At 48.5% G+C, this 19,501-nt stretch overlaps 1 protein-coding gene across 7 annotated transcripts in view; it reads right to left on the reverse strand.

The window, feature by feature from the left end:
• Nucleotides 1-19,501, reverse strand: part of EVA1C (eva-1 homolog C) — an 80,380-nt gene that overhangs the window by 44,501 nt on the left and 16,378 nt on the right. For all 7 annotated transcript variants that reach the window (XM_074360645.1, XM_045517834.2, XM_010956591.3 and 4 more), the window contains exons 2-3: nt 3,617-3,813; nt 662-785 (exon numbers count right to left, since the gene is read on the reverse strand). In XM_074360645.1, coding sequence (XP_074216746.1) covers nt 662-785; nt 3,617-3,813 — 321 coding nt within the window. The remainder of the gene's footprint in view (nt 1-661; nt 786-3,616; nt 3,814-19,501) is intronic.

Genomic DNA, 19,501 nt, shown 5'->3' on the forward strand with positions numbered 1-19,501 from the left:
TACTCACTGAAGAGCAGCTATTTCTGGCCTGCAGTGGGTTAACTACAAAACCCATATGTGTTAGAAATGGCGAAAGTCAGTGAACAAAAGTGCAAGAATCAGACAGAAGAGGTTGCTCCCGCCAATTCCTCTTCCTCTTTCTTCCTCTTTCTTTCTCCTTGGGAAAGGACGCTGTTTCAGGAGCCCCCAACAAAGACAAAAGTGGGAAGGGGCTGGTCTGTAAAGATCTGGAACCGTGAGCTGGGCTGGGAGCTGTGCCACCGGCCCCCTTGGAGGAGCAAGTTGCCCTTCAGCTGGCGGGGACCCTCACAACACGCCTTCCTCAAAAGGAGGACGGGGTCCTCACATTGGGGACGAGCAGCTGCAGTCTCCTGCCACCCGGATGCCCCGACATCTTTGGCATCAGTACAACTGAGTTTTACATATTAGGGAGAATTTTTAGAAATTCAGGGATTTGCAAGAACATACACAGGTAAGCGTGCACACACACAGAAAAACACACGAACTAAAAGGCCAAATGGGATGAGCCCCAACATTCCTATTAACAAGAGCTGCAAAGTTAAACGAATGCCAACTAGCAGAGAATTTTGGTCCAAGGTGTGAATGAAACGGGGCGCCCACACCACACCCTCCCCCGTTGTCCCCCTCGGAAGTTACTTACTAGGTTGGCATTTAAAGGAGACCAGGAGGTATTTACTGCTTCCTGGACAAAGGTCAGGTCCAAAAACACGGCTATTGACCAAGAGGTGGCAGGCCCGCTGGTTCTGGCATTCGTCCAGCACCTTCTAAAATGAGGGGGTAGAAAAGGGACAGGCTTGAAAACCACACGCAGTGTCTGCGAGACCCCGCACCTGGGCTGCTCCGCGCCCTGAGGAGGGAGGGGCACCTGCCCGCCTGGCGGGGGGCTCACACAGAAAACCTCTGAGCGGGACGAGCTGCGTCTCAGACAGAAGCGCACACACGTGGCTGGTGGGGTTGGTGCCCCACCTCTCCCAAAGGGACACGTCTGCTCCAACAGCGCCAGGCTGTCAGAAAAGCAGCCTCCCGTGCGCCTCGCCTGGCACTCCTGCTGATGGTTCTGGCAAACTGATTTGGAGGCTGCTGGGGACGGAGGCAAGATCAGGGCACCGCAGAGTGTGGACTGGAAGCGATGTGGGGGCTCCCGCCTGGGAGGGTACCCTGGCTGTAAAGCTGAGAGGGCGCTCTGGGGATGCGGACCTTCACTGCAGCTCCTCAGCCTTAGAGACGGCCCCACGCCGGCCGCAGGGACACTCAGCTTTCCGGGGACGCCTCGGAAGCCCAGACCCAAACCCAGGTCAACAAGGGAAAACTAAAAATGCTGTTTCCCACCCTCGCCAACCTCAAGGGCGCGGCACCCACTTGACTTAGAAGCTTTCCCTGCGTCTCCCCTGACCTTCTCCAGGCCGACCTCCCCTGCTCTGCGGAAGCGTGTGGAGCCTCAACGCGGGGTCGCAGACAGGCCCAGCGTCCCAGTGCTGCCCTCCCAGCTCCCAATCGGACCAGGCCCTGCCCGTGACAAACACAGAGTTTCTTCACTTGGTTCTGGTAGAAAGGACATCAAAAACAGTACACGTGTTCCCAAGAATCTACTGATGACTGTTGGACTGAATTTAGCACAGAGTCACCAACCTGTCTGAGTCGCCAAGTTCTCACAGCAGCTCAGGGAATATCTCTGTAAAGGACGCTGGTCCTACCTGGACTCACGTGTCACCTCAAGGGCCCCACAGATGTGTATGAAACCAGGGTCAGTGTCCGGGGAAACCCTGAGCATCCCTAGATGACGGTGCACATCCTCGTGGCTGAGGGTGAGCCCTGGGATGGCTCCTTGGGTTACAACCACAGAATGGGACCCGAGGCAGGGCGGCTTCCAAACAGGATGACAGCTGAAAAATGCACACAGGCCACTTCCCGCGGCCGTTTAGTCACAGGCTAGATCAGGGGAGGTCCTCCTGTGCGATGTCAACCTGTTCTCGCCCACGTGACGCAACAGCTCTCTGAGGAGGCACCTTGCCTCAGCTCCCAAACGCGCTTAAAAGACACAAAGTAAAAGATCCTTTGATCTCTGGATGAAAGGGCAGCACACAGGGAGGTTTCTGGCAAACAAAGCCTCCGAACAACATCAGAATTGTGTTCACAAACGCTGACTTGTCTGCCTGGTGACGGGAACATCCTCGTCCCGGGGGCTGCCTGGCAGAGGCAGGCGCCCTATTGAAGGACGAGGTTGGTGCCCAGACTTTGGAACTGCAGGGTGCCAGGAGCTCGTACTTGCACAAAGCAGGTGGAAGTGTGAACTTCCGCCCTGGAGGCTCTTGCCAACGTTCTTTTTATGCACCGAGGAGGGCAGCAGACAGCCTAGGCGCCAGGGACGGGTGGGCAGGACTGCTGGGGTGAGGAAGTGGGCATTTTGGGGATACAGGGAAGGATTGGGCACATAAGGAAAGTCACTGCTCGCCTCCAGAAGACATGTTGTCTCTCCTCAGGGTGTAGGAACCAGGGGATTCATTCAAGCACATCCCTTTTGGCTCCTCAGTTATCTTTACCAATCAGATGACTACCGAGATGCTACAGTGCTTGGAAGGGAAGCAAGACGTACTACACAAATAGAAAACTCCTTCCATTACCACATTACGTTTGCTTCTCCGCCGCGGGTCTCAGGGAGCGCTGCATAGCGTTAAAGCGAAGTCCATTTCTCCTCAGTCCTCCGAGGGGTTTACCTTCACCCACACTTCCCACAACTGACAATATCAAGCTGACATCCAGTTGCTACCTGCTCTAACCACCCTGACTTCAGCGGATTCATATGGAAATTTGTAGGCATTAAAAAAAATCGAAAGCCAAGTGACTCCGTAATCTGGGCCAATGACTTATCAATGTTGAGGGGCTGGGGACAGCAGAGTAGAGTTTGCTTGGATAACTAAAAGCCACAGTAGTCTAACATCATCACTTTTGTATTAGTTTTGACCTCCTCATAGACAAAATATTTCCCTATCACCAACCAAAAAAAAGAATGAGTCAACCCCCCACCTCTAATTCCTGGTACCATCCAGAAGGCAGAGACTGCCCAAAGTTTCCCAAATGAGATTACCTACAACTGGAGAAGCAAAGCATAAATAAACAAAACAAAAAAACCCAAAAAAGATAATTATCGATGTTTGGCTTCCCTGAGTGCATTGTCTAAGAATTTGATGTGACCTCCGATGTCTGCCTTGTGGTTTCCACTAAAGCATCCGCAGCCTTGTCTCACTCCTGGGGTGCTGACGAGAGATACAGGCTTGGAGGCTGACGCCCCACATGGCTGTACTCTGCTTTCCTGCAGGGAGCACTATGGCTATGAAAAAATTCACCTGGCACGTGTATTAAGGGAGCTCTCCGATAAGTAGGAATTCTATTTAGACCTGTTTGGTAAGGAATCCTTTTGAGAAGCAAAGAATAGCTCACCTGCAAAATTGGTGATTCGTAGAAAGTGGGATTTTCATGGACTAGGTTTGCTTTGAATGAACTATATAATCACAAATATATACACAGAGAGAGACAGAGACAGAGAGGGAGAGAGAAAATCATTTTGTCATCTTGAAACAGCTACAGAAGGCAATACCTGCAGCGTGGTGGGCGCCACACAGGTTAAGCTGTCTTCCCGCTGGGAGGCAGGCGGCTGTGTGCTACACGTTTGGTAATCTTGCCCATAAAATGCCGACTGGACACTTATCGTAGAATGCCGAGGGCACTGAAGCTTCAGGTGGTCCCCGTCGCAGGCATAGGCCGTGTGGTTTTGCAGGAGCTTGGTTAGGTAACCTGGAAAATATTCAGCCGGGTTACAAGAGGCCCGGGAACGCTCTGTTCCTTCAGGGGTTTCAGAGCAGGAGGACCTCGGCTCCCCCCGGGGAAGGGGCTGGTCAGTGAGGAAGGTGTGGATCGGAGCTTCCTCTGCTGCTCCCCGGAGAGGACACTAGGCAGGCCCGGAGCTGGGGCAGAGGGAGCAGGTGCCAGTTTTCACGTCTGGGCTGGAAACCTCAGTCTGGGATGGCCCGCTGCAAGGCTCCGAGAGATCTTTCCTTCCAGGAAGTGCCAAGGGACTGGTCAGGGGCCAAGAAGTCCCAAAGTGTCTCTATAAAGCAGGAAAAAATTGCGAGTGGGAGTCCCTGGGGCATGTGGATGCCTGTCCTGAGGGAGATGGAGTTCTCTCATCTCCTACTAGCTAGACTAGGCCTCCCTGGAGAAAGGGGGTGATATTTTATCTTAGGAAACCACTCCTGGCCCTGCCCTCAGTCCTGCAGGCACCTTGCACAGAATGAAAGGAGGGGAAGGGGTGGATGGCAGGGCTCTGTTATGGGTCGAACAGTGTCTCCCCCAAATTCACGTTCACTTGGAACCTCAGGATGGGGTCATCGCAGATGTAATTAGCTAAGACGAAGTCACACTGGAGTAAGACAGGCCCTTAATCCTTGATGACAGGAGTCTTGATAAGAAGAGACGCAGAGGGAGACTGCCTCTTAAAGACCAGAGCGATGTCCCGACAAGCCAGGAACACCAAGGACTGCCAGGAGCCACCAAATGCTGGAAGAGGCAAGGAAAGATTCTTCCTTAGAACCTTCCGAGACAGCATGGCCCTGGTGACACCTTGATCTCTAACTTCTGGCCTCCAGAACCGTGAGAGAGGACATTACTGTTGTTTTCGGTCACCCGAGCTGGTGGGCATTTGTTCCAGCAGCCCCCGCAAACTCACACAGGCCCCCGATCCCTGCAGCTCCAGCGGGCGGGGGGAGCTGAGCGGGCCCTGAGTTCTGATGTGCTACGCAGATGGCCTGGCAGGCGCCGGTGGCCCGGACCGTGGCTCAGAAAGGAGGAAGGAAGGTTCATCTGAAATGTAGATTCCTTTCCTCCTTCTCACACCTCACGAGGTCAAGTGCAAGGCGGCTGGGAGGGGAGCCAGGGACTTTCTGGTGAGGTGTGTGGGAGACGGGCTTGGCAGCCCTCGGCCTCCGAGCGGGAGGAGTGGGTGTGGAGGAAGGCCGTGTCACGGCTCCCCAGTTCCCACACAGATGGGCTGTGCTCGAGCTATTCCTGCTTAGGTTTCAAAATCCTCTGGACAGCAATGCTCCGCCAAAGGCACCCCGTCCAGCTCCCTGGGCGTCCCTGACGGTCAGAGAAAAGGCACTGAGATGCTTTGCTGTAGGTGGGCAGCCGTGCCCATCCACACTTGCCCATCTGAAGATGGAGACTGGGCACCCGCCCAGCACACTTCATCCAGACCTTAGGTCTCTCGCTGCAACTTGTTTTTTTTTTTTTTTTCTTGCCCTTAAAAACCATCATAAGAATGGCCAAGAAATCAGCTACCCTGATTTAACTTCACTTCGAGAAGCAGAATCTAACTGGAGCAGCAAAACTGCCCTCAGGCAGCAGGCAAGTGAGTCAGGGTCCTGCTTGTTGGAATGTCGTCATTCATACGGTGAACCCCACCAAGCACTGAGAAAGGTCAGGCAGAGACCCTCTGGGGGCCCAGGTCAGCATCCTCTTGCAGGACACACAGGTAGGTCCTGATAAAGCCACTATTTGTGAGAGTTGCAGCCTCCTCTGTGGGATTTCAGCATCCTGTTATGAGCCAAACCAGGGAACTCAGGGTGGCCCTGATGCTGCCCCCCAGCCGGTACCCATGTGGAAACTCCTCTGGCTGGTACCCCCTTTCTTGAGTCTTTTCATCTTTGTCATTAAAACTTTCTTGTCCATCACCCCATCACTCACCAGGACCATAAAGGATGATCAGCTGACTGAGATGTTAAATTAATTATAGGACCGTGACTTCAGCTTCATGTTTATGGTTCGTCCACAAGACCATGTGTTACTCTGGCTAAATGAAGGTAATGATAAGGCCCTGGGGCTGGTAGAGCCACAAGATGGAAGGGGGCTGGGTCCCGGATTCATGGAGGGAATTGCTGCCTGTTCCACAGACTATTACAAGAATGAGAAACTTCCTCTGTGTTCGGGCCATCACCTTTCTTTCCTCCATCTGTCATGTGGTCTGTCCTCCATCCCCAGTAAACGAACTTGAGCTCTGTGGGACCATTTACATCAGAACACAACACGAGTACAGTGCAGTGGCCCGAGCCCTGCTGTGTACCATATTCGTCTTGTGAGAGTGATCTTTGGGAGGCAGAAACTCACTGCACAGAATTGACAGACTCGAGGTCTTTCGAGCCCTTCTGTACTTTGAGGCGAGAGCGGGGAGCCTCCCTCCCAGGATACCAGCCTTAACACTGCACAAGGACAAAGAAGGTACTGTAGCAGTAAAACCTGCTCCAGACTCAGTCCACTTCTTTCTTTGAAAACCTATGCCTAGGTCCAACAACGGAATATTATTCAGCACTAAAACGAAGTGAGCTATGAAGCCGCAGCAGACATAGAAAACATGTAAACACATAGTATTACTAAGTGAAAGAAGCCAGCATGAAAAGCTTCCATACTGCATGATCCCAACTATATGATGAGTGGAAGTTAAGGAAATTGAAGATGGTTCACGTGACAGACAGAATAATGCTCCACTCCTAAAATGTCCACAGGTACCAAGCCGCAGAACCTGTGAATATGTGGCTTTACATTGTAAATGGGACTTTGCAGTTATGATTAAGATCTTGAGATGGCGAGATGATCCTGGATGATCTGGGAGGGACAAACATAAAGACAAAGGTCCTTATAAGAGGGAGGCGAGAAGGTCAAAGTCAGAAAAAGGAGATGTGGCAACAGAACCAGAGGCTGGCATGGTGCAGCCATGAGCCAAAAACGTAGCTGGTTTCTAGAAACTGGAAAAGGCAAGGAAACAGACTGTGCCCTGAAGCCTCCAGAAGGAATGCAGCCCTGCCAACACCTTGATTTTAGACTTCTGACCTCCAGAACTGTACGAGAATAAGCCTGTGCTGTTTCAAGCCACTAAGTGTGGGGCAATTTGTTACAGCAGCCGTAAGAAACCAGCAGTTTACACAGATGGCCCTTGCAACCACTTGGTGAAGATGAGGAGAGAAATAAGGATATGGTCATAAGAACTGATGCCCAGGGAGAGATTTTTAAATAATTATGACTGGGTTGGGTTTGGGAAAGGTCTATGCATGTATGTATGTGTGTGTGTGTATAAATACATACGCAAATGTCCTGGGTCATATGTACATTGTATTTCTTCCTGTGAGTTAAGGTCAAACAAAATTGAAAGTAGGTATTAGCAAGAAACAGCTTGATTTGATGGACTGTGGGCTCCAAGCTAAACAAAGAGAAGGAAACGAGCACGGACAGGCCCGGGGGAACAGAGGTCCTGCTGAGGTCCAGAGGTCAGAGCGGGGCCAGTCACACCAGCCAGCTGGAGAGAACTCTGCAGACCCAGAGCTTGTGCCCAAAAGCTGTCTGAAAAGATTTCAAAGTGGAGCAGTTGCAGGTGATGAATGTCCGTGGACGTGGCCATGGAAGACGGTATACGAGGTGGGTGGAGGAGGTTATTGGAAGTGAGATGCCAGGAGCTGGAAAGATGCGCTCTGGATCCTGCATCTCCCAGGATGCAGGTAGGAGCTGGAGGAAGCAAAAGCCTGCTGCCAAGGTTAATCTTGAACAAGGGGCAGATGACACATGACCTGCTCCCAGTCTAAAGCCCCTTCCAGTGTGCTGTCCGGCTTCCCCAATGAACACATGCCCTCTTTCCAATGTGTTGGGTAGAGTCAACACATTACTTGGTGTCTTAGTCCATACTGACTGCTGTGACAAAACAGCACGGAGAGGGTGGCTGACAAAAAACAGAAAGCCATTTCTCACGGGTCTGGGGGCTGGAAGTCTAAGGTCAAGACACCAGCATGGCCACATTGTGGTGGGAACCCTCTTCCTGGTTCAGCGCTGGCCCCTTCTCACTGCATCCTCACATGGTAGAAGGGACAGAGGAACTCTGTAGGGTCCCTTTTGTAAGAGATTAATGGGATTCATGAATCTCATTCATGAAGGCTCCACCCTCATGACTTGAGCATCTCCCAAAGGCCCCACCTCTTAGTTAGAGTTTTAATACATAAATTTGGGGGAAAGGGGGTAGACACAAACATTCGGGCCGGAACACTCAGCTTCCCCACACCTTAGTTTCTTGGCTGGTTCAAATGAGATCCTTTCTAAAGACACAGCTTTTTGTTAACAGTTCTCTCTGTAGCAAATGCCCCACCACGCTGAGTCGGTCAGAAATATTTACTGTGTTAATATTCTCAGCCAGCGTTTTCACAACTGAACTGTGTATTTGTGGGCAAATATTTACCACCCTGAAAGAAGGCAGAAGTGTACACTCTGTTAAGAAATCACTCCTCAGAGTCTGGTATGGCCTGGAAATGCTCCGTTGATCCTTGTTTAAACCAGGGGAGAGGGAAGGATGGGAGGGTGTCGACTTTTCGTCAGTTCCACATGACCCAGAGGCCTTGGAGCAGCTTCTGTTTAACTTAAGAAGCTTTCTGGACTGGTGAACCCTCCATCGTGTATCAGCAGAAACTCCTACAGCCCGGGCCACAGAAAGGCTTGGTTTGGGCCAGTCTTAGAGTAGTTTAGATAAAGGCTTTTAAGTTTCCTTTTTTTTAAAGGTAGGTGAATAGTTCATGGCACGTGAACCCCTAAGAGTGGCAGTTCTTCTCTGTCTTCAGAAAGACACGGGGAAATCATTCCTGGGATCATCACCCCATCGCATTCACAAGGAAAACCCATTTATACACAAACAATCCGGGGATCACTGAATGACGAGAATGATGGATTTTCAAAAAATGGGGGAGGGAGGAAGGCAAGGTGTTCCATGGGAGGAATGGGTGTTACGCAGGGCAAAAAGGAGGTTCTATGCAAAATAAGCTTGGAACGTTTGGGCTAAACCCAGGCAAACACAACTCCCGCCCTTCAGTTCTTCACAGAGACACAGATGTGCCACTGTGCCCTGGGGCGAGGGGAGGGACGCAGTGGACAGAATCTCACACATGTATCTGACCAGCCCCCCAGCACCCCCTTTTTTGCATGAAGCATCTGAGGGCAATTGTTAAGCACATTATTCTGAAGGGAACATGCACTGGGTTCCGTCAAACACAGTCAGTGCTAAGAGCCGCAACTAACTCGGACGATTTCTGAAGGCATTTCAGAATCCCTGACGGCTGGAGAATCCTCATCCCAAGGTGGGTGATGGAGAGGGAAGAAGTGGGAAGCAGTGCATCAAAGGCTCCGAGATCAGAGTTCAACTTGGAATTTTTTTAACATTTTTTTTATTGCATTATAGTCATTTTACAATGTTGTGTCAAATTCCAGCGTAGAGCACAATTTTTCAGTTATACATGAACATCCATATATTCATTGTCACATTTTCTTTTCGCTGTGAGCCACCACAAGATCTTGTATATATTTCCCTGTGCTATACAGTATAATCTTGTTATTAAGGTGTGTGACTGTGACCATCACCTCTCAGAACTAGTGTCCTCATGTTTTCCTGTGAGGGTCAAATACTAGTGTGGGCATATAGCATCTTCCATCCACCATAAACCACTGCACAACACTAAGCTATTGCTTTTATATTGTTAAATGAATAGATCTTAATAAATAATAAATAAATTATTAATAACAAATAAATTAATTAGGAGAATAAATACGTTAAATCTTGAAGAACATGAATTTACTCAGAGCTCTCATTGATGCAATGCAATCACACTCCGAGTCAGCCTCCTTTGCTCTGAGCATCGGTCATCAGAGAGTCTCCTCAGAGACAAGCTCACGGCCCAGCAGCCACACTCACGGTCCAGAGAAGCCACTGCTGAGCTTGGAGGGAAAGGAAATTTTGCCTTCCCTCCCTCCCTCCCCTCCTTTCTTCCCTTCTTTCCTTCTCTCTCTCTTTCCTTCTTTTAAATAAATGAGGTCTTAAAAGTTACTAATATTTAAAAGAGGCCAAATAGGCTGCAAATTCTTCTTCCTCTGAAGCCAGACACTCTCCACTAAACTCCAAGTTTCCCAAGGGCTGATGTTGCTTGAGTCACTCCAAGCGCAGGATACAAGCGCACCAGCCCCTGGCCCCACATCCGTGCGCTCAAGTCCCCTAATCACCAGCGGCCAATTTCACAGCCTTACTTCTGGGAACAGAATGGAATTCAACTGTATTGTCCTTACCCCCAAACCCCGTTTTTTTTTTTTTTTTTTTTTTTCCAAATAAAGCAGCACCGCCTCTCGGTTCATACTTTCGATAAGAGACTACACCCTTTTATTCACAAATACTCAAAGATGTTTCTACATGTTTCAAGTTCTTTACCAGAAAAGGGCATTTCTGTCTTTTGTGTTTGTGAGTGTGTTTAGAAAACTGGCTAACGCACGAGGAAGTGCAGCCCACGTGGCTTTAGGGCAGTGAGTCAGGGATTCTCAGGACACAGGAAAGGCCCCCACAGTGGATAAAGGGCTCATGACTGGGCCCCACGCTCCCAAGAGCGTTAAGATCAAAAAGTGAATTTAGACTTTAAGTCCCTTCTCTAGTCTCCAGTTTGGCACACAAAAAAATGGAATCTGGAGGTTAATTCTGAGGAGAACCAGAACCCTCAGACTGTTTCTTCCATGTCTGCGGGAAATCATGGGGACAGGGACGAGCAACGTGGTTGTGCTGCTCTTAAGGGATGAGCTCAGACTCTGGTCCCCAAACAAGCCAGAGGAGGACAGAGGTAAAGTGAGAGACTAAACGGGGCAGAGACAACACATTTCTTGCTAAGAACACGGGAGGAGCAAGCTTTCCCGGCTTCCTTACAATATGGGGACCAGTGGAAAGTGCTGGCCGATGGAAAGAGGGCAGAAGTGATGTTTGGCCACCTGCAGGTCTGGCCCTCGAGACCCCCGTGTTACTCTCTATGCCCTTTCTCTCTTCATCTGCTGTCACACATGGAAGACAGAAGGACAAGGACAGACTCCGAGGTCCTAGAAAATGGGGGAAGCATGATATGGAAGGACCCTGGGTCCCTGAATGACGACACAGAGCACAGCCTCCCACCTCGTCCAAGCCCACTGGACCAGGGCACGAACAAGAAGTAATGTTCTATCCCCATTATTCCTCCGAGGTCTGGGAGTTGCTGGTTTCAGCAGCTGGCCTCCCCCGACTAACACTCCAGCATTCTGTCAGCTGGTACTTGTGTTAAGTCAGAAGCCAGTAGGTCTTTGAGGAGATCCAAAAACTTTCACCAAACACATCTCACTGGTTTGCGGTGGGTGTTGACACCGTTCCACATGACCTTCAGTTCTCCCTGGGGGACTCATTTCTTTGACCTTGCTACTGAAAGGCTACAACTGAAGGGAGTTAAATTACTAAGAAGACAAAAGGTATAAGAAGTCTCATTAATTAGCCTATGAGTCCCCATTCTTCATTATGCCACTGACTTTTAAAAACTGCATTAGCACAAGTGGAAAGCAGAGATGAAGTGGGCTTTTATGGAATGCTCACAGGCAGGCAAGTTTCCACGTGCTGGTGTGTGTGGGAGAGGGGACGGGGCTGTGGGCAGACTGGTGTGATGCTCCAAAGAGTTCTGCGCTGGGTAAGACGTCCCAAGCACAGAGAGGGGGCCACAGGCTATGATGGAGGGAATTTGGGCTTTGAAACCCCTCAGCTCAGATGCTTATTCGGGCATGTTAAACATAACTGCTTTAGATTACAGTTTTCTCACTTACACCAACTTTACAGGGTTGGTGTCCAGGTGATAAGAAATAGCGTTGGTAGGGCATCTTACACAGCAGGTGGGCTCATCGATTTCATCCCTAGGACAGTATGGGAGGACCAGGAGGAAAAGAGATTGGGAGTCCAAGTTCTATGGAAAAGGGAGCCCCCAAACAGGCAAGGACAAGCAGCCCCAAATCCACTGCTTCCCAGCTGAGCCTTGCTTTGGATTTAAGACTAAGACATCTGGAAAAAGAGAATATGATGCTTGCCTTCACATTCTATGAAACTACCCCAAGGACCGGCTCATCTTCACGATGGGGACTATACCATTAATCATTTGTCCCCAAGTTTGAGGGTACCATGGAAGCGTTTTTTACAGAAATGAGCACAACACCTCCCGAGAAGAACCAGCGGAGTGCTAATCTGGATCAGTTTCCTGGCTTCTGATACGTTACTTCTAAATCTACAAATTTCTGATCCCTGGGGGCCTGTGCCATCTGGTCCCTGGCGTGGAGTGCCATGTCTTCCTCCTGTAGGACCTGTGAGTGTAATCGATCCTTCAATTTCACATGCCTCTCTGAGTGTAATTTCCATGGCTCTGTTGGAGTGACATTTAAAGAGCCCACAGGGAGGAATTACTGCCCTATTCACAACACAGTATTGTAAGGCGTATATGTGTGTATGTATACCATACACAGATGAATATCTATATACGAATATAGACAGAAAGAGAAAGATATGAATCAACTGATTAAAAATTATTATTGATTTATTTACAGAGGAGGTACTGGGGATTGAACCTAGGACCTCGTGTATGCTAAGCATGCACTCTATCACTTGAGCTATACCCTCCCCCCTAAAAATTACTATAAATGCACTACGTTGGACCTGAATTACAATCATGTGATTACACTCACTATTTTGGACGGTCTAGTAGAAGTTCCTTTGTGTCTTTTCAGCCAAAGATTTCACATCCTCTAAAAATGAACACCTTATTCGGTAACCAGGTACCCACCCCAGAAAGTTATTCAGCGAACACCATCTGGATTAGGTTAGTTTAAAAGTAACTGGATCAATCCCCACTTGCCCAAAGCATTTACACGGAATACTTTTTCTTTTCTTTGGGGTGCAGAGTAACCCCCAAACTGCAGAGCACACTTGGCGATGAAGGCGGGCTCGAGGGGCATGTGGTAACTTAATGCAACTTCTTACCAGCACTTAAAACTCAGATATGAAATCTACACTTGATCTTTTCTACTTGGAATTGGCCAAATTAGTGGCTCTATCCCCATGGACAACAAAAGGCCTTCAGAAACACTCAGGGAAGCCGCCCAACCAGAGGGTCCAACACAGCCCAACAGATGGATGCGGGGGCGGACACGTGCTGTCTCCGCGACCAGCCCCTGCAAGAGTCTTTCAATGCCAGGCTGTTTCATTTCACGTCGGCCCGCTCTCAGGATGTGTAGGATGATCAAGGTAGCTGTGATACGCTCAGGGTAGAAGTAAAGACTTCAGGGCATGCATTTTGAGCTTATTCAGTTAATTGGAAAATTATAGTGTGATTTCACTGCTCATAATAATAAAACATTTTCTTTTAACTTTAAAGATGATGGCTGGCCGGCAGCATTATAAACCTAAAAAAAAAAACAAAAAAAAACCTATTTGGAAGGTTAAAAAAATTGGATTTAGGGGCAGGAGAGATTTGCTGGAGTTTTGACTGAACATGCTTTGTTCCCTAAGCAGTGAACAAAACCAGGGCAGGGAAGTTCCTAAAACTTGCAACAGATATAAACCTCATATCCAGAAGGCTGTGCTTAGGGAACACGGTGACCGACTGTATCTATTACAGCCTCCTCGCTGGTTTAACAGAGGATTTGGGCAGGTCATTTTGCATCTCCCTTCTTTGGTTTCACCTTAGAATTAGGGGAAGTAACAGCATTTCTTCCTTTGTATTTCACAGAAACGGGAGGCTGGCAAACGTAAAGAAATACGGGCACCTGCACGGTAATCAGGCTGGCCTGGCCTCAGTCTTTACATTCAACCTTAATTGAGCCCCTGGCACACTCACCCCCGCGGCCTGGTGTAAACCTTCTCCAGTGGGCTGAGCATCACTCAATGGCCCCGGGGACCCACATTCTCTTCCTTCTCCTCTGAGGTCTGTATTTACTCTGCTGTATCCTTCCTTTGCCAACACCTGTTACTTCTGACGGCCCTCATCTTACACCTGCTATTCTGAGTCTGCTGCTTTCTTTAATATACATCCATTTGGGTGACAGTTGAGTGATTACATCCCCTTATGTCTACTCTCATCACCACCATGCTGGAGTCTCTTTCTACCGGTTGGCTCCTGGCCATCTATCTTCTGGATGGTGAAGTGGAGGAAAATTTGACCCTGGCTCATTGGTTGATACAGCTAATCCTCATGATTCACAGACTCCGTGTTTGCAAACCCACCTACTCACTAACAGTTATTTGTAACCCCAAAGTCAATTCTCCTGGGTCTTTCCCACCCATTCCCAGGAAAATTGGAGTCACCCAACGTGCATGGTTTCTGCTGAAGTGGAACCAGTCGACACTCTGCCTTCTGGTTTCAACCCTCATACCGTGAACAAGTGTCCTTTTCATGGTCTGTCAAGTGCCCTGTGGTTCACATTTTCATGGTGATCCCCAAGCTTGGGGGTGCAGCACTGTCTCGTGTTCCTAAGCACAAGAAGGGATGGGCCTTATGGAGAAAATACGTGTGTTAGAGAGGTTTCATCCAGGCATGAATCACAGTGTTGTTGGCCACGAGTTCTATGTAATGAATCAACAGTACATATTAAACAAGGGGTCTCAAAGCAGAAACATGCATAAAACAAGGTTGTATATTCCCCTAGGAGCAATGGCTCAGTATTTGCTAACTCAGTGCCGTACAGCAGGGACTTTGTAGAACATACCACCTGGAATCATGAGGATCCAGTGTACTTACGAATTAGGGATAGAGTGGGATTTATCCAGCCACATGAGTGAGAGCTTTTATATAGAATTCAAACATGCAGAACTGCTTTCAGGACTGCCTTCAGATCAAGTCTCCATGTGAAAGAACTCTGTCTTTGATTTTTAAAAAATAGATGATTATTCATTCCTCCTCTTTTTATAAAATTTTTTGAGCCTTACTAAAAGCCTTGCCATCTTTAGCTCATGAGTATCCTCATGGCAGCTCTCTGGGACGTCAGGGAAGTATTCTACTTTCAATGGCACAAAAGACCCCACGACCCACTAGTGATGGGACCGGGGCGAGTCCTGGCTCCGACTCTGGGCCTAAGTTCCAACTCCAATTTCAAGGCTCCTCACTATGCCTGAGCCCAGGACACCGAATAAAAGAGGACCTGCTTGCGACTTCCCTCTCTACACTTTGTCACAACAGTATGCTTAGAGTGATTTTAAATCCTATGGCAGAGGAAGCACGGGGGGTGTCTGGTGGGTAGGGGACAATGACAAGAAACACCTGACGCATCTGAGGGGGAGGCCTGGAGGGCTTCCGGGTGGGAAGGGACGCCTGAAGAATGAGCAGGGGGCAACCAGGTGCAACTGAGGCTCGTGCAGCAGGGGCAGAGGAGCAAAGGCTCAAAGGGAGCTTCTGGACATTTGGCACAGCTGGGGTAGCGGGTGTGAAGTCAGGAGCAAAGGCTGGAGAAGGTAGCCGTGTCTTCCTATGGAGTTTGAATTTAACCTTAAGTCAGATGGGAGCGACTGGAGGCTTGAAAACAGCCATGCGATGCTGGTCAGATTTGCGATTCCAAGAAATCCTGAATCTGGCTGCCTGTGTTGGCTGGACGGGAGGGACCCATGAAAAAGTTAGGGTGGTCACAGTCCTGCAGGGGGCCAAGGAAGAAGGCCTGAGCAAAGCGGCAGCGGGGGGATGGAGAGGCAGGGATGGAGGTCAGAGGCGACGTCATGGGTGCACTTCCTGTGCTGTTGCGCACAGCCACCCCCGTGCTCAGGAGGGTCTGGCTCTCGCTTTAACACTCTGCTGTGACCATCTTGAAATTCTTAGCAATTTAATCTTTGAACTTGTGTCTTATAAACGAAGCCCAGTGCGACAGTGGGGCAGGTGCGTGGGCAGAGGAGACACCAACAATGTGAGTCCCTGCGGTTCCTGGCCACCACTTTGCCATGTTGCGTTTGAGATGCCCTGAGCGTAGGATTCTGGCGGGAGTGCAAACCTCAGCAAAACTCAAAGTGAGCATCGGGAAAGCACGCTACATCTCCAACTGGGTAAGCAGAGATGCTGACGGCACCGGGACCACACTCTCCGTCAGACCAGGAATGAGCTTTGAATGAGGAAAGATGGCAAGGGCATCAAAAGAAATAGGAACAACCTAGAAACCCATCATATCTTTCCTTACTCGTGTTACATCCCTGCAGTAACCAGGTACTTATGCTGAAAATGATGAAACAGAAGGAAAGGGAAAGATAGACAAAGCTTCTTTTCCTTCCTCACACATCAGTAAGCCAAGGTAGAGCATGGCAGCAGTATATATGCAAAATAATGTGTCATTTCTGTCATTCCACACACCCGTTCAGTGCTCTTACATTTGCATATTTAAAACCAGCATAGCATAACAAATGATAAATACTGGAGAGGGTGTGGAGAAAAGGGAACCCTCCTACACTGTGGGTGGGAATGTAATTTGGTGCAGTCATTATGGAAAACAGTATGGAGTTCCCTTAAAAAGCTAAAAATAGACTTACCATATGATCCAGCAATCCCTGGGCATATATTCAGAGGAAACTCTAATTTGAAAAGATACATGCACCCCAATATTCATAGCAGCATCATTTATAATAGCCAAGACATGGAAGCAACCTTAATGTCCATCAACAGATGACTGGATAAAGAAGATGTGGTAGGTATTACAATGGAATACTAATCAGCCATAAAAAAGAATGAAATAATGCCATTTTCAGCAACATGGATTGGACCTAGAGATCATCATACTAAGTAAACTAAGCCAGAAAGAGAAAGACAAATACCATATGATATCATTTATATGTGGAATCTAAAAACATGACATAAATGAACTTATTTATAAAACAGAAGCAGACTCATAGACATTGAAAACAAACGTATGGTTCCTGGGGGGGTAAGCAGAAGGAGGGATAAACTGGGAGTTTGGGATTTGCAGATACTAACTTCTATATAAAACAGATAAACAACAAGGTTCTACTGTATAGCACAGGGAACTATATTCAGTATCTTGTAGTGACCTCTAATGAAAAAGAATATGGAAAGGAATATATATATATTTGTGAGTATAACTGAATCACCATGCTGCACACCAGAAACTAACACAACATTATAAATCGACTATACTTCAATGAAAAAAAACTGGCACAGCTTAATATGAAGATGAACAGTAAAATCTATACTAATAATTTAAAGTGTTGCTTTTTAAAATTTAGAACAACACTGAAGAGCAAATAAAAAACACAATGACAAGAACTTGGTATTTTAATGCCTTTAACAGCTCCTTCCGCCCCTGATTTCAGAACAAGGGGCCCCCATTTTCATTTTTCACCAGGCCCTGCCAAGGACAGCGGGTCCAGTTAGAAACGACAGGAATTTAGCCCAAGCATCAGTGGGGATGGGTGATGGGAACGAGGGGCACAGGGACAGGGAGGCTCAGTGATCCCTCCTGGGGTTTTAAACTGGTGGTGCCGTCCTTGTGGGAAATGCGGCATCAAAAACGGGGTTTGTGATTCTGTTCCGAGTGCCTGTGGGGCGTCCCAACAGTGTCCAGCGTCAGGAGAGGGGCTTTGGAGGAGGGAAGCCGGCAAGTCATCAGCACATAGGTGGTGGCTGAAACCTGAGGGCACGGCCAGGGGGAGAAGAACTGTGGACAGGGATGCCGGAGAATGCACACCTTTAAGGGACAGGACAGCAAAGAAGGCCCCTTAGAGGGGGTAGAGAGGGAGGGAGGACAGGAGGAAGGACTAGGCACAGGGTGGCTGTGAAGGAGAGGCAAGAAATAAGATGACAGCCAGAGGTCAGTATTACAGGGTTGAGCAAAGTGGGGTGTTATCAGCTCAAGGGACCTTGAGCAAACTGCCTGACCTCTGAGCCTCAGACAGGCACCCACAAAATGAAGAAAATAAGAGCAACACATACCTCAGGGGATTATTGTCAAGATTAAATGAGTGTGCTGCTCAGAACTCTGCTGCATTAACTTCCTGTGGCTTCTGTAACAAGGTACCACAAACTGGATGGCTTAGAAGGGTAGAAATGTGTTGCCTCACAGTCCTGGAGGCCAGAAGTCCAAAATCGAGGTGTCAGTAGGACCAGGCTCCCTCTGCAGGACCCAGGGAAGGCTGTGTCCCAGGCCTCCCCCAGCTTCTGGGAGCGCCTCGGGTTGTGAAGGCATAACTGTAAGCTTCACATGGCTTTCTCCCTGTGCGTGCATGTTCAAGTTTCCCCTTTTTATACAGACACCAGTCATATCAGATCAGGGGCCACTGTAATGACCTCATCTTCTTAACATGATCACTTCTGTGAAGACTCTATCTCCAAAGAAAGTCACAGGAACCAAGTAAAGACTCCAATGTACCTTTTTTGGGGGGACACCCAGAGTAAGCTGTGTATAAACATTCACCTTTGTTATCATTACCTCCATTAGTTGCTGTTTGGTTCAAAGGTATGAGGAAGAAATCGAGGGACAACTTGAGTTTGGGGAACCTAAGTTTGTTGTGGTCACAATCTCCACAACAAAGTGACATTTCTGCAACAGCCCAGATGAAGGTAAATATATGAAGTAAGGAGAGGAAACAAAGAAGAGGGAATGACACATTCTGATAATGAGCCAAAGACAACCATGAGCAGAAATACCGACAGCCATGCAAGAAAGAAGCCACTGGGGGGCCCTCAGGAGGCCTGGTACATCAGATGGACAGAAATGAACAGCATCCCCTGTTCAGCCTTAGCCAATATGCTGTTCCCTACATGCTCACAGAAGGAATAGCAAGTTTTGCTAATTGATCAAAACAAATAATAGGTTTCATCAGTGGAGTAAGAAGGCCTTCTGAGCCAGAAGCAAAATGGATGCCTTCCACCAACTGAAGCTCTAACGCTCTTTGAAGTGGTAAGAACCACAGCTGATCTGGAGATAAGCTACAGTTAATAAACAGGCTGTTACCAGGAGTGTCAAACTGGTCATCATCTTAGCAGGAAGTATGTCTGAGGCTAACCTGAAAACCATCATTCCCCAAGGAAAAGACAGGGAGCTGTGAGGTGCACCAAAGCTTAGAAGAGAGTTGCTCTGTTTTAGAGGATTGAAAAGCCATGGATCAGAATCTCTCTTCCCTGCCTCTCTCCCAAATCCAAAGCCCTTTCCAGAACAAATGCTCTCCTGCCATTTCATCCGACACCAGGAGCAAACATTGGCAGTGCCTTCCCTGGGCCAGCCCCCCTCGCCAAAGCTCCACATTCCAGAACCGTTTTTTCTTTCCCTTCTTTTGCTTTAAGAGTTGCGTCCCCTGAGTTCAAGGCCTTGACAACTTTGCTAGATAAACTGCTGACTACACTGATGACTCAGTCTGTGCAAGGATGGCTGATGATGGCATCTGTCATCTAAAAGTCACCTTCACCAAACATCAAAGTTCACCTCAGTAACGGGGTGATGGACTTCCCATTCCTCTCCATGCAAAGCTCCAAGAAGAACACAGCTTCACTACTATGATGTCCTGCACAAATGCATAAGGATAAAACCATGAAAAAACGTCAGACAAATCCAAACTAAGGGACATTCTATAAAACGGCCACCTCGTACTCTTCAAAAATGCCAG

The sequence above is a fragment of the Camelus bactrianus genome, chromosome 1 (genome assembly GCF_048773025.1).
Source record: "Camelus bactrianus isolate YW-2024 breed Bactrian camel chromosome 1, ASM4877302v1, whole genome shotgun sequence".
NCBI classification, from domain to species: domain Eukaryota; kingdom Metazoa; phylum Chordata; class Mammalia; order Artiodactyla; family Camelidae; genus Camelus; species Camelus bactrianus.